The sequence below is a fragment of the Agelaius tricolor genome, unplaced genomic scaffold (assembly GCF_023055355.1).
Source record: "Agelaius tricolor isolate 1412-34295 unplaced genomic scaffold, bAgeTri1.0.p SCAF_84, whole genome shotgun sequence".
In the NCBI taxonomy this organism is placed as follows: domain Eukaryota; kingdom Metazoa; phylum Chordata; class Aves; order Passeriformes; family Icteridae; genus Agelaius; species Agelaius tricolor.
The window spans coordinates 476,370-491,423 of NW_027269344.1; the positions used below are offsets into that span (position 1 = coordinate 476,370).

Here is a 15,054-nt window from a genome sequence, read left to right on the forward strand (position 1 = left end):
GTGCTTGTGAATCTCCTTATGCAAAGCCAGTGAAGAACTTAACACATGTGAGACAAGCTACAGCTCACACTGGTTATTTTCAGAGGGAAAAAATATAAGAAGTGATGGAGAAGTTACAAGTTGAGTCAGGTGCTTAGAGTATTGCAGGTTTGCTTTAAATTGAACAGGTACAAAAAATATGTTTCTAAGTACAAAGGGACGTTAATGCTGTGGTATGATTTTTTAAACTCATATTCTCTTTCAGATTAAAATGTAAATTAAATGAGAGAATATTTTAAATGACATATTGTGTTCTCACTTGGACAAAGAAAAAGGATAACAACTAAGTACAAAATACTCTTTGTTTGATGTTACAGGAAAAGCTAAGCAACAGTTTTCCTGTAGACTGAAATCATTATTCAAACAATAAAATGAATGTTTTCTAGGCCTCAAACATCAGTGTTTATGCTTTATGTTTTAAAAGTCAATTGATGCTTAAACAGTAGGGATGAATATATTCCTTTTGGTAATTATTTATCAAAATTATCTCCAATAATAATAATAATAATATTAATATTATGGTTGAAAGTCTATTATATATTTTAGTATCTGTTTTGAGTGGAGTTTTGTTGTTTTGTTGTTTGGAGGGAGTTGTTTTTTTGTGCAAACTAACATTCAGGTTAAATTATAATTCTAAATGTTACATGACATCCAGTCCAGTTTTCTAAACATATAAATGTATACAATGAGTAACAGTTGTTTGGATTTTCTTCTTGCATCTGTGTAAGCAGTTATAGCATCTGATAAGGACTTTAGTGATCTTTTTGGGCATTAAATCTAACTCCACTGTCCTATCACGACCCTTTTTGAGCAAATCAGTTAAAATGTCAATTTTCTGAAAAAGAGTTTTATGTTGTTGAAGTGGAGGAGATATCCATTCTAAGGCCCATATCTCCCCCGTTTTTCTGTTATGCTAAGTAAGTGCACTCAGTAAAAAATTTTTGTTTACACCAAACTGTCAGCTGTACAGGGAAATCAAAATCACGTCTCTGAACACTGCCTTGTGTAACACGGTCTAATATCTGCTGCAGTGTTTCAGCCCGTTCAGGGGTTATACGAACAGGCTGTGCTGGATCAGTTCCCTTTAACAGAGGTCAAAATTCATCTAACAGTTCAGTGTTCGATTCGCATAGGTGGAAAAGGAATATACAGCATAATAGAACTCTCCCCTACATAGCCAGCGTCCATTATTCTAGATAAAACAAACAATCTTAACACTGTAGCCGAGAAATGTCCTAAAAGCAAAACTCTCACAGATAATCCATCAACAATGAGTGGTCTGTTTAGTCCCGTTGGAACTTTTCCTGGGTGAACAGTCACCAAAATCACTGTCTGCTGCTGTTGCTAGGTCTACTCCGAGGCTCCCGGCGGTTGCGGGCTGAAGGCAGGTTTAGCCGAAGTGGTGATAGCTGCGGGCAGCCGCGGGGCGGGCGGACTCACCGGAGCCCGCTGCTCCACGGGGGGTGGAAGGCCCGTCCTGCCGCCCCCCCTTCGGCTCGGGGACGGGGCGGCTGCGGAGCGGTGCTGGCGGCTGCGGAGCGGGAGGCGGCTGCGCTGCAGCTGCTGAGTCGCCCAGGGCCGGGGCCGGCACGAGCCTCTCCGGCGGGGCGGCTGCGGGCTGTGCGCTGCGGCGGGGAGGCTGAGGGTGCGGGTCCGGAGCGGGAGGAGGCGGAGGCGGTGCAGGGTTTAACACCGGGGCAGGCGGCGCGGACGGCACGGCTGGAATACGCGCGGGGGGGCTACTGCCCGCGGCAGAAGCCGATAGCTGCAGGGAGCTGCTTTTTAGAGCAGGAGCTTGTATCGGCGGGGACCCAAACCAGTCTCCGCAACTCCTGTTGCTTTCACGGGCTGCACTAGTCTGCTGGGCAGCTCTTTCCTCTGCCTGGTATTTCAAGAATTCAGCATGCACGACTCGCCATAAATTTCCCAACTCTCTCGCGGTCTTATCCTCATCTATGATTGCACGCCACAACTTATTTCCGAATATACGCCATTCCAACAATTCATGCACTGTATGCGGATTACGAAAAAACTCCTGTGCACACCCATAAGCTAACAACCCAGGAAGTTCTTTCTGTAAATCTATCCCTCTAATCTGACGCCCTCGTAAAAAGTCAGTAAATAAATCATATGCTGCTTGCCTGTCTTTATCCATTTCAACGACGATTGCGCGCTTCTTGCGGCTCTATTCAGGTCCGGCAGCACGTAGCAGCCGGGCTCTCCTCTGAGGTCACCCGGGGCACGAACACCTTCCTTTTTCAGCGGTGTTTTTTGCCGTCCCCAGCCGCGAAAGGACCTGCACTTGACTTTTACGCCTCCGACCGTGGCTAGTCCCGAAGGTATCACGTCGGGGTCACCATTTGTCGTAACGGCGGGAGAGATGCGACACGCCATATGCGATGAATAGCAAATCTCGAAGTTTATTGAAAGCTTACACATTTTTATATTAGTGTTAATGAAGCTTATGCATATTGCAAAATCTGAGCTCATTATTGGTTAAAGCACACTATAATCAAACACACCTACTTCTATCTCTTAACAATTATTTTGCTTCTATGTGTACATTCTTCTAATTTCTCTACCTTGGGATAACTACATTTTCTGGCAAGCAATTTTCTCCCCCGTCTTCCCGTTTTAGAGAAGGTCACTGTGACCTTCATCAGTAATTGGGCATCGGTTGCTCAGTTCCCAGCTTGTTTCTCTTACCCTTATCCATTGGTATCACATCGGAATGTCCTTTCTCAGCTAACCAATTCTCCAAAAAGCTCTCTACACTCTTCCAGAGCTTGACTCTCATGCGCCCCACCCCAAAAGCCAGGGTTTGGGGTATTTTTAATTTTTGGGGGTTTTTTTGAAGAGTGTTCTCTTAACGGTTTGTGAGTTAAAGGGTCACCTTTAAAGCTCTTCTAAACGCAGCCTGGAGGTAAACACCAGAAAACGCGGACCAAAATTTTGCCATCTCCACCAGCCAGGCAAACACACACTGAAAAAGAATCCAAAGCAATAAAGATATTTTCTACTTCTTCTGCCGAGAATAAAAACTGATTCTCACCCCCAAACCTAACTGACAATATGAAAGTAGGATTATTTAGAAAAAACATTCTCATGGTGTAATCTTATTCTAGGCAGCCCAGAGTGTGGGTGTGAGTGAGCCCCAGAGTGGAATTGTGCCGTGGTGCTCCCCAGGAGCTGTGGCAGTGCAGGCCCAGCCAGCGCTGAAGCTGCAGCAGTGGCAGCAAGGCTTGGCCGCAGTGGCTGGAGGTGCCAGAGGAGGGTGGCCAGGATTTCCGAGGGTTTGAGCAGAGGATCTGTGGGCAGGCCCAGGGGCTTGGCCCGCTGTGGAGCCCTGGCTGCTGCTGCGTTGCCTTCAGGGCAGGCTCAGTGGGGGCTGCCATGGTCCTGCTGCAGGCGGGAAGTGCAAATCTCCGGGGCTTCAGAGCCCCTGAGGCCAGGCTGAGGGGTCCCCCCGTGTTCAGCTGTGCTGGCGGCTGTTTCTGGCCTCAGGGACACTTGGCATGGGCCGCTTGGCCACCAGTGGTGCTGCTTTGCACTCCTTAGGCAGGAGCCGATGTCCTGGCTGGGTGTTGGCAACAGCAAAGTGCCAGGGCAGGCTCTGTGCCAGCCCAGCTTCCTGTGGGAGAGATTTCACAAGAGACAGGATTCTGGCCACGGACTGCTTGAAACATACATCCCTTATCTCCACCCTGCACAAGGTGGAGAATTACCAGGGTAAGGAATTCCAGACATCAATTCCAAGTGAGATAATTGAATATCTGCCCTGGGTCTGTCTCTTCTTCTTGCCATAGCCAATGGCAAAAGCTGTACCCACGGCATCTTGGTTTTTATCACCAGCTTCCAAAAGTGTTTCTTTATTTCTCCTGACCTGAGCTCAGGGGGTGCCAGGGGTTATGGAGGTCCCCTTGTATTCCTAAAGCTGCCATAACCCCCTGAAGGATCTTTCGAGTAAAATGAGTTCTTCTTTCTGAGTCTATTGCTTCCACAATCCCTTCTCTATGAATTAATTATTTCAGAAATACCCTAATAAGTGATGCAGTGATTGCATCAGTCAGATTGAAGCAGTCAGAATTGCTTTTGCCCCCTGTTAGGTGCCATGGTGTCAGCAGAAGATATTGAAGCCTTCCTGCTCAGGGCATTTCAGTGCCAGGCTCTTACAAGCACCCACAGCTCCTTGGGTTGAGCTGAGCATGGGGCGGTGACCTGCGCTTTGTCTGATTCCCCTTCCTTAATAACAGCCTGTCTTGTAGCTCTTTTCCCTTCTGCTGCCCTTGCAGAGCCATCCACAAACACATTTTGTCCCTCAGGCCTGGGAATGTCCCATCAATCTCTCCCAGCCTGGGTCTGGAGCTCTGTCCCTTGAGTGCAGTCCTGGGTTTCTTGCCAGCCCCTCTCCAGGCTGTTCAAACAGGAGGCTGGGTTAAACCCTTGCCCTGTCCTCAGTTCTGAATCCTCCTGTGCCACTGAACAAGTTTCATACTGTAATAACCAAGCCCTGCTCATCCATTTAGAGGCTCTTTTGGTTGTCAGAGCTTTAACTTGCTGCCAGACTTGAACTCTAGGAGATCCTCCTGTTGTCATCAGTTTTCAGGCCTCAGTTCCCATGTGAGCTGTGTCTGCACAATTCTGCAGACATTGAGGCCACTCTGGCCACTGGGTTAAACATTTTAACACAAGAATTCTTCGGCATAGCCCTGTTTAACATCCACCTATAATTCAAATTCTTTCTCCCTGTCTAGGAGGGCCAGGGCAGGAGCCTCAGTTAATTTGCTTTTTAACACTTGAAAATTCTGTGATTCCTCCTTGTGTCCATCCATCCAGTTTCTTGACTGGAGTGTTGTAGGGAGAGATCCCTGGCTCCAAAACCCTGCCTTTAAGAGAGAGTCAGTAATAAGCTGTAAGCCCTTCCTTCCCTCTCTTGGAATAGGGTATTGATTTTAAATCAATACAAGCAACCTCTTGTCCTTGTTGCTTCAAAGTAATTTGGTGAGGGTCCATATCTAATTTTCCCTCTTTCCCTGGACTGTCCACATTTGTGGGTTCACTTCAGCATAGGCCTTGCCAGACATTTGACACATAAGTACAACATCATAAGCCTCTGTATCACCTTTTACAATATAAAAATCCAGCCACCAAATTCCTTCCCAGTAAATTGCAATCACAGTAGGAAGAAAAAGAAATTAATGTATTTCAAGCGTATCCCCTACATCTCCTAGTAGTGGTTGATGAAATCATACCTGCTCATCTTTCCCACTTATTCCCTTAATAATTAAACCATGCCTTTCCTATTTTGCCCATTAGGTCTAAGATCCAGAGTGGATTGAGAGGCCCCTGTGTCCATCAGGAGAGGCCTCCTCTCAATGCCGACCCACCTGAATGTTCTCAAGGGCTCCAGTGTGGAGGGTCCCTGGTGTGATGGGAGCTGTGACAGCCCTGCCAATCCATGTCCATCAAGGGGTGGACTTGCTGGTCCTGAGGGTGCTGCTGTCTGTGCTTGCAGTGTCCTTGTGCCCTGCAGCTGGAGCCCTGATTCCTTGCCAGGGGCTGTTTGGGTGGGCTGTCCCCTGCCGAGGAGGGCAATGCCTCTGCCGGGTGCTTGTGGCCGAGCCCGTGCCCTGGGTGCTGGGGCCCCCTTGGGCCCTGGGGTTGATCCCTCAGGGGCTGTAGGAACTCTGCCCTGGCCTTTGCCTTCAGCCTGGCCTTTTGCTGCTCCCTTCTTGCATTCACCTGCTGGGCCTTTGTGCCCAAGTGCTGCAGGGCCTTCTTCTGCCCCTCCTGCAGCCCCCCTCAGTGCCTGTGGGTGCTCATCCTCTGAGAGCTGCTGAGCTTTCTGCAAAATCCTTCGTTTCTGTGGTGATCCCAAGAAAAGAAAAGAAAAGAAAATCTCAGTCCTTCCTTGTATAATCCACATTTCCCAGGTGTTCCTTGCTCCTCGTCCCTGTGCTCAGGGTGCCCTCCCCAGCCCGTATCCCAGAGCCGGTCCCTGTCCTGCCGCAGTGTCCAAAGGCGCCCCCCGGCGGGCAGGGCCGGCAGCTCCACGGGGCCGGGCAGCGGCCGGGGCGTCCCGCAGCCTCCTGGGGGCCGGGGGCCACTGCCGGCCCTGCCCGGGGCTGGTGGGGTCAGGCAGCGCCCGGCGCTGAGCCCCGGCTGCCCCACAGCCCCGGCCCGGCCCCGCAGCTCCCCCCAGGCCCCCAGCCCGTGCTCCCGGTCCCGCACCTCTGCGCCCGCTGCTGCCGCTGCCCCCCACAGAGAAACCCCCTGAAACCCTGACCTCCTTGTTTTCCTCTCCTGGAAACCGGGGATACAAATGATCAGCTGGCAAATGTTGAGGATAAGACTCTGCTGAAAAACATCCAAATTCTGGGTATTTTTCTCTTCCTCCCCTTTTCTTTTTCTCACCACAAAGATTCCTCCTGCTGCTTCCTGCCTTAATCAAATTCCTGCACACTCCCCTTCACCCAGTCTCTTCCCAGCACACCAATGCCATCCATCCCCTGTTGTCCTAATCCCTTCTCCACTTCTCTTATTGCCCCCCTGGGTGTCCAAGTCCTTAATTGCCTCTGAGGGAGTGTGCAATCTACCTCACCCTTCTCCCAAGGGACCCTTCAGAGATATTTTGGGATCATCATCCCTTTGGCACAGGACCCCTTCCTGGCTTTCCCTTTTCTGTCTCCATGGGTGCCCTGCCGTGCTCACTCCCCAAAGATCCCAGTGCACTCACTGATGAGATTTTCAGTGCTCTCTCCCTGCTGACTCTTCACAGCCCCCCCTGATGTGTCACTCGTCTGTCTCCTGGTCACTCTCAGGTACCCAATCAGTCCCCGGTGCTGCCGCCCCCAAGGGGGCCGATCACCCAAACTGGGTGAGGCACCTTCAGCTGCACTCATTGCCCACTGCCCCAGACGGTGGATAGAATTCCGGACGAGTCCCAAGGTGTGTGGAAAAATTGACATCACCAGAGGATTCTGTCCACAAAGCAGACAGAGGAGTCCTGTAAAAGTAATTTCATTCCTAAAGAAAGGGAGAGGCCATGGGACATTTCCTACAGGGTCTCTCCAGTTGGTGGAGGACACAGCCTCCTGTTCATCCTAATTTTCCCAGCTGCATCTCCCTCTTCCTTTCCTCATTGGGTGGTGTACTTGAGAGGAAGAGACTTCCCAATCCACTTACTACATATCCCCTTGATATGCTCCCTACTTTTGTGTAGCAACCGATATTCATGGCTCTGTGAAGTCTTTGTTGTTCTTCTTCTCGAAGTTCATGAATGTGGCAGGACCTTGGCTGAGCAGCAGTCTGTGTCATCAGTTAACAACATTTTCTTAAACTGATGGCTTCTCCTGTCGCTTCCTTACGTACAAGTTCCTGGCTCTATCTCTCATCAGATTCACAGCATCTGATTGCAAAGACACTTTCCTCTTCTTCCTTTCATGGGGGTCCCCCGTTTGTGGGACATCCCCCCTGGAGCTGTGTGTCCCCCCTTGCTGCAGCCCCAGCCCTCAGGCAGGGCTCAGCCAATCAGAGCACGCGGCTCTGATGACTCAGCAGTTGCCAGGCAGACCCGCAGCTCTCAGCGTTCCCCACCTGCGCCCAGCGCCTCCCTCGGCCCCAGCGCCCCCCGCGAGCGGAATTTGGGGAGGTGGGAGTGGGGCAGGGCCAAGGCCGGGCCCTCCCGCGCTGTCCTGGCGGGAGCGGCTGCAGTGGGGACCGAGTGCGGGCGGGAGCGGCCGAGAGCCCAGCGCTGCCCCAGCCCGACCTGCCCCAGCTCCATCCCTGCCCCTGCCGTGGGATGCTGTGGGTTTGGGGGGCAAGAGGGAGCCGGCAGCGGGTGCTGGGCCTGGGGCAGGAGGAGAAGGGAAGGAGAAGCAGGGTTGAGGAACAAAATGGTGAAACCCTGGACGTGGGAGGAAAAGGTGAGATTGTGCAGGAGAAGGAGGAATAGTAGGAGGAAGAGGAGTGTGAGGAAGAGCAGGAACAGAGGAGGAGGAGGAGCAGAAAGAGGCGGCACCACACGGTTCTACTCCTCCCTGTATCTGCAGCCTCCCCCCCAGCCCCAGGAGCTTTGTCCGTATGCAGCAGGTGACCAGGGGAGGGGGAATCCATGATTTTCACAGAGGCTGAATCTTGGGGTTTCTGAGCTTTACTGGGCAAATGTTGGTGCTTTTGTGCTTTGTGAGGGCTGAATCTCTGTATTTTGAAGGAGGTTTTTGCTGAATATTGACGTTTGGGAAGTTTTTGATCTGCATCTTGATGTTTAGAGGATTTTTGTGCTGAATCATGGTATTTTGGAGGTTCTTTCAGACACAAGATGCCCAATGACTTTCCCAGATGAACTTGGGCATGGAGGTTTTCCCAGTCCAAGCTGCTCTCCTCTTGATTTTTTCTGCAAACCAGGATTTTTAATTCTCAGGGTGTGGCCTGATGGAGGAGGAGGAAAAGCCCCGAATGTACCTCATGAAGAGGGGCTGCAAACCCTGCCCAGGGAGTTCTGGGGAGGAAAGAGCCCCCATGAGCCAGGAATGCATCCTGTGATCCAGCCAGAGCTTGGAGCTGGTGGAGAAGCCTCATGGCAGGGAAAAGCCACACAGGTGCTTGGAATGTGGGAAATGTTTCAGCTGGAGCTCCAGCCTGAGGCAGCACCAGGTGATCCACCCTGGGGAGAGGCCCTTTGAGTGTGAGGAGTGTGGGAAATGTTTCAGCCACAACTCCATCCTGATCCAACACCAGAGGATCCACACTGGGGAAAAGCCATTTGAGTGTGGGGAGTGTGGGATAAGCTTCAGCATCAAGTGCCAGCTGACGGAACACCAGAAGATCCACACTGGGGAAAAGCCCTTTGAGTGTGGGGAATGTGGGAGGAGCTTCAGAGGATGCTCGGCCCTGATTCGGCACCAGGTCATCCACACGGGGGAACGGCCCTACACCTGCTTGGAATGTGGGAAGAGCTATGGGTGGCACTTTGACCTGAGAAAACACCAGGGCACCCACTCTGGGGAGAGGCCCTACGAGTGTCCTGAGTGTGGGAAGAGGTTTCACAGGAGCTCCGATCTCCTCAAACATGAGCGGATTCACACAGAGGAGAGGCCCTTCCGCTGCCCCGACTGTGGGAAGGGCTTCAAGGAAAATGCCAAACTCACCATCCACCGGCGCATCCACACTGGGGAGAGGCCCTACGAGTGTCCTGAGTGTGGGATGAGCTTCTCACAGAGGTCTCACTTGACAGAACACCAACGGAGGCGCCACTAAGGGAAGCCCTGTGAGTGCCCCACGTGAGGGAAGAGCTTTGTGCGCTGCTCCAGCTCTGTCCCCCATGAGACGATCTACATTGGATGATCCTCAGTGAGCGTTGTTGGGCAGAGCCCTGGTGATCCATGGTCCTGGTGATCCGTGTGGGGAAGACACCTGGCTTGGAGGCTCCGCATCTTCCTGGTTCCCTGTGGGCAGCTAGATAAACCCAGCAGCAGGAACATCCATTGGGACACAGACCTACAATGGAAATTCCTTGGGGAGGGCAGATTTGTTGACTTTCAACCCCATAAAATCTTTTGCATTCAATTGTCCTGAGAGTGAAGAGGGAGAGAAGAAATGCTGAGTTTGTTTTCAGAAACTGCACTCACTCCTCCACATTCCTGCTCTGGGACTGTCTTGTCTGCGGATGGACAGACAGCGGGACAGAGCTCTCCTTTGCTTTTAGTTAGTTTTAGCTAGCTGAGGCAAAGTAGTTCCCTACTGTGGTGTTTTTTTCCCTTTTCTTTGGACCTGCTTAAACCTGCTCTGGCCTGAACACCAGAAGAGCATGGGCAGCTCACACCTGTGGCCCACCAGGCCGGGCCTGGGCTGTGGCATTTCCAGCACCGGAGGGACTGATAAGGGACTGAGTGAGCTGAGCTACAGCCCACAGAGGGACTTTGTGAGTTTGTCTCTCTTTTAGAGCAGCAAGAGGTTTTATTGTTTAATATTGTTTAGGTTTTATTGTGTAATAAACAGTTTTTTCCACTTTTCTTCAAAGAGGTATTTTATTTTTCCTGAACCAGTTGGGGGACACATGGACATGGAGGGGGACATAGCCATTCATGGGGATGTGGGTGGACACAGGCATGGATGGAGATGTGGGGAACAATGACAGGGATGGAAACATGGTGGGGAGACAGCCGTGGGTGAGGACACGGTGGGACATGGGCAGTGACATGTGGGGACATGGCCATGGCTGGTGCCATGGGGGGAACTTGCAGGGGATGTGGGGGATGCTGGGTTGGAGGGGGTTGAGGGTTCCTGGGAGGGACCTGGGGCTTGCTGAGGCCTTTGGGGACCCCAGGCCAAGTGGCTCTGGCTGTGCTGGGAGACCATGGGGGAGGTTATGGGGCAGCTGCTCAAGGACCCCCTGAACTGGAGCCCCAGCCGGGCATTGGGCTCCTGGAAGGGGATGAACATCCTTGTCCCCAGGAAGAAAATCCCAGCACCCCCAGGGTGTCAGGGGCAACTGAGAGGCCACAACAGGAGAGGAAAGCCAGACAGAGCTGTCACACTCTTAAACTACACCCCAAAAGTCCCAAAACTGAGGGATTGCTCCCAGGAAAAAGCAGCCAGGAGATGCATGAATTGAGGGAAAGGGGGGATGTGACCCCCCAGACTGAGCAGGAGGGACCTGCATCCCCCAAAACCAAATAGGGACGAGAGGTGGAGCTGAAGGCACGATGGGAAAGGGGTGGGAGTGCAGGGAAAAAGAGGATTCAGAGTGGGAGAGGGATGGGATCCCCAGATTGAGTTGGGAGGGGTCCTTGGGTTGGGGGAACGATAGGAGAGGGGAGGGAAAGTTGGGGATGGGATAGAAAAAGGGTGGTTCCGTGGGGATCCCACTGTGTCCCCATCGCTTGATCCCTGGAGTGATTCCCTGGGGCTCTGGAGGGGAATGGATCTGCACTGGGTGGATTCCCAAGCCCCCTGCCCATCCCTGGGGAGCTCATGGGATGTTCCCTGGTTCCTTCGACCCAAACGCTGCAGCCATGGGAGAGAGAAGGGTGTGAAAGGAGGATCTGGATTGGGCACAGAGGAGGAGAAATAGGAAGAGGAGGGAGAGAAGAAACGGAGGATGGGAAAAGGAAGAGCAGGAAGAATAGAAAGAGGAGGAGCCGCAGCAGAACCACGCTGTTTTCCCACTCGCCCACTGAGTCTGCAGCTCCCCTGGCCCTGGCAGCATCTATCCCCCCCAGATCTCACAGGTGAGTGGGGAGGGGGAACTCACCCCAAATCCATTGGAGGATCTCTGGGAGGGTTTGTTTCAGGGGAGGGGATGTTTGGATCTTGCAGGGCCCCAAGGGTGAGACACAGATGCCCCTTTGGAGAACTGTGGAAGGTTCCTGTGGCAAACTGTCTGTACTGGCTGGGGCAGTGGTACCAGCTGGGGGGGGACATTGGTGTTGGGACTCTGATTGGCATCAGAGTGGGGAGAGCAACGAAGGCCAATCCTGGAGCTGGGGGATCCTGTCAGCCTGGAGGGGTGGGGGAGGCTGGAGATGAGCAGGGTCTGGGCCCATCCAACTGTGAACAGGGCAGTTACTTTTTGAGCTGGACTTGGGAAGCAGGACCAAGGGCCTCACCTGTTGTTTTTCCCCCAAGCCAGGATTTGTCAATCCCAATCTTTGTCTGGATGGAGCTGGAGGAGGCTGCGAGGAAAAGGAAGATGGCCTGGGACACTGAGGCAGGCAAGGAGGAAGTCACTGCCCCTTTCCCCCTCTCCTCTGTTTCATGTCTCAGCCCAACATTTCCTCTGGCTGCAGGACAACCCCGCTACCAATGCCGTCCTGCCAAGGATGAACTGGGGGGATCTCCTTCCCCTTCCCTCTGGCACAGAGGCAAATCCCATCCTGTCCTTGTCCACAGCTCCTTCCCCTTCTCATTCTGTCCTTCTTCCTTCCTCATTCCTTCCTCTCCTTTCCTTTCCTTTCCTTCCCCAGGCACTGAGCTGCAGACAGAGACCAGGGAGAGCAAATCCCTGCTGCAGAACCTCATGGGAGAGGCCGTTTTGAGCAGCTCCATGGCATGGGAATCCAATGGGGAGGATAAGCCCTGGAGATCCCACACAAGGAGGGGTTGCAAACCCAGCCCTGGCAGCTGTGAGGAGGAAAGATGCCCCCTGTGTCCAGAAGGCAGCCAGAGATTCATTCAGAACTCAGAGGTGGTGGAGACAACTCATGGCTGGCAGAAACCCCACAAGTGCTTGGAATGTGGGAAGGGCTTCAGCTGGAGCTCTGGAGCTCAGATGGGATCTGGCTCCAGGTGATCCACATGGGGAAACGGCCCTACAAGTGTGGGGAGTGTGGGAAGGGCTTTGATTGGAGCTCCAACCTCATCAATCACTGCAAGATCCACACTGGGGAGAGAACCTATGAGTGTCCCGAGTGTAGGAAGTGGTTTCTGAGCAGCTCCAATCTCATCGTAATGAGTCAAGGGGTCAGCTGGAAATGTATTTACGATAATTGAAAACTGTGGTTGAGTCAAGGGGCCAGCTGGGAGTATAACTGAGATAGTAGAAGATTGCATATTTTAGTTAAGATTTTAAAATTAGTTAAGAGGGTATGTTAGCTAAGCAAAAATCACATAGGTTAGTGAAAGAGTAACAAATATATTAGAAAGTAAAGCTCGGAGTGACAGGGATAGATGTAGCAATTGTGGAGGAGCAGAGACCATAGAAATATCTTGCCTTAAGAATAATCAGTTTGGAGAGGCTTGGACCATGACCAGCAGATCAAAAAGTCCTGCAAACTCGCCATGGGTGAAGAGTTTACCATGAGGAAGAGAGCTTTCTTCTTCACATACGCCCACTCCCTTATTCCAAAATCCCACAGACCCAATTAAGGCAGTGCAATTGTGCAGACATATTAGGTATTCAGGTGATTATAATACAAAGTGGGCAGATAATGATTATGTATTATGCATCCTTAGAAACTGCTTGGATATGTAAAACCTTTTCTGTATAAATAGAGAGCAGGAGTCTGCAAATCCTTGCACATCCATTTGGAAATGATTCCTTATATGTCCAGCACTGCGATAAAATACCCTTCTTTTCAACTTTAATTAGTTGAAGAGTTGTCTGTCTGTGCTTCAGTACATCAGCAGATTCACACTGAGGAGAGGCCCTTCCACTGCCCCGACTGCGGGAAGGGCTTCAGGCGCAACTCCACCCTCGTCACCCACAGGCACATCCACACTGGGGAGAGGCCCAATGAGTGTCCTGTGTGTGGGAAGAGATTCTCCAGAAGCTCTCACTTGGGCCAACACAAATGGAGGCACCATTAAGGGAAGTCCTGCCAGTGTCCCCCATCCCGGTGTCACCCCCTTTTTTCTGCCCTCAGAGCTCCTGAGCCAGTGGCAGCCGCAGCCCCTTCCCGTGGCCTTGCACCTGACTGGGACCTCCTGTGATTGCGCAGGGAGGATTGGGGTGTGACTGAGCAGGGAGGGTGGGGTCCAGGGAACACTGGGTTCTGTGGGTGTGCCCAGCAACTGGTGAGTCATCAGAACTGCTCTCTCTGATTGGCTGATTCTTGTTCATTGCATTCTCTTGTTGCCTGTGGAGAGGCCTGGGAGTTGAGAGAAGGAATGGGAGAGATCCCACCCCGAGCACTGGCACAGGGAGAACAGACCCAGCCTGGGCACAGGGAGTGAATTTATTACCAACCAAATCACATCAGGACAAAGAGAAGGGAAAGGAATCTCTCCAACATCTTCCCCCCACCTAGGGGGGTTAATGATGATGGAGAGACGGGGACATCTGAGTTTAGATCAGAAGCCAATTTTATTGAGTATGCCAGGGATTTATACGGGGTTTTACTTGTATGGTAGTTATATAGGGCTCCATTTTTTGTAACAATTTCCCATTGGTTACACATTCTTGAGGACATCAGGTCACCTGGTAACATTATCTTATCACTAAGTTACTAAGTTTCACATCTTGTTTCTTGGTCCCCTCTTGCCCAGGGAGCCTTAATCTGTGTCTGTCCCTCCCACAGTTTCTGCTCAATCAGGCCTAAGATATCAGGCCCCTTCATCAGTTCCACTGTACTTTTTGTTTTATTCCCCATACCTCCCCCTATCCATTCAAACAAAAATACACTCTTAAGTGACTTGTCTATTAATTTTTTCACGCACTGTAAAATACAAGGAATAACCATAACAATACATTATACAATGCCTAATACATAGAAGCCTATTTTAACTAAATTTTTTATCCATCCACCAAGTCTCCAATCCCCCAGAAGTTTTCCTAGCCCTGTAAACCCTGATACCACTGGGTAATCTTAACCATTTTCCCAAGGACATAAGTCTGTTAGAGGTTAAACAGGCGCTGGTGTGGTGGTGAGGTCCTGTTCACAAGGGTTCTCTGCCAATGTTGGTGTTCAAGGTGAATCTTCAGGTGATGCACTCAAAGATTCTTAAAAACGGCTTCACATTCTTTGCTGGAATCCACTCGGGACCATTCTCTGTGGAGACACAAGCAAAACCTCTACCCCAGGTGGCCTAAGGATAAGGCCCCAATATCTTACCAGATTCTGGATCCTTCACTAATGCAGGGGTTTCTTTCCTTTTGTTGCAATTGTGATTCATGATTAAAATGTGAAACAATCGGTGGGTTGGGGTCCATCAAAGAACAATTCAAAAAGTTGATCACATAAAGGGCTTTCTGCAGTCTCTTGGCAGGGTTGCCATCTCTGGCCCCCCTTTCTGTTGTACCAAGAGATGTTTGAGGGAGCCATGAGCCTGTGACAGATTGGCCTGTTGGGGAATGAGGAATACCTGTTTTGTGCATAATTATTCAGAAAGCAAAAGAGTTAGCAACTCAATGGGAAATATAAACTGGGCCATTGCCTGTCTTCACTTCAGATGTATACCAAGAATGGCAAAAGCAGCAGTGAAGTGTCTAGAGACATCGTAAGCTGTTTTCCCTGAATGGGCAGATGCAAAAAGAGCACCAGAAAAGGTATCAATAGAGGAATGAATATATTTTAA

General features: G+C 51.1%; 1 protein-coding gene and 2 long non-coding RNA genes across 3 annotated transcripts in view; 2 read left to right on the forward strand and 1 right to left on the reverse strand.

The window, feature by feature from the left end:
• Positions 1 to 630: 630 nt before the first annotated feature.
• The window catches only part of LOC139585552 (uncharacterized), a 46,022-nt gene continuing 31,598 nt past the window's right edge, over positions 631 to 15,054 (reverse strand). Inside the window, exon 2 of the long non-coding RNA XR_011677117.1 lies at positions 631 to 2,366. This is a non-coding gene — a long non-coding RNA (uncharacterized lncRNA). The remainder of the gene's footprint in view (positions 2,367 to 15,054) is intronic.
• Positions 8,584 to 10,059, forward strand: LOC139585555 (zinc finger protein 79-like; the record flags this gene model as incomplete). The annotated part of the gene is made up of 1 exon (XM_071418353.1): positions 8,584 to 10,059. A coding segment is annotated over one exon (714 nt), but the record flags the coding sequence as incomplete, so codon positions are not given.
• On the forward strand, positions 11,277 to 13,125 carry LOC139585545 (uncharacterized). The gene is made up of 2 exons (XR_011677110.1): positions 11,277 to 11,753; positions 12,006 to 13,125. It is a non-coding gene; the product is annotated as an uncharacterized lncRNA (long non-coding RNA).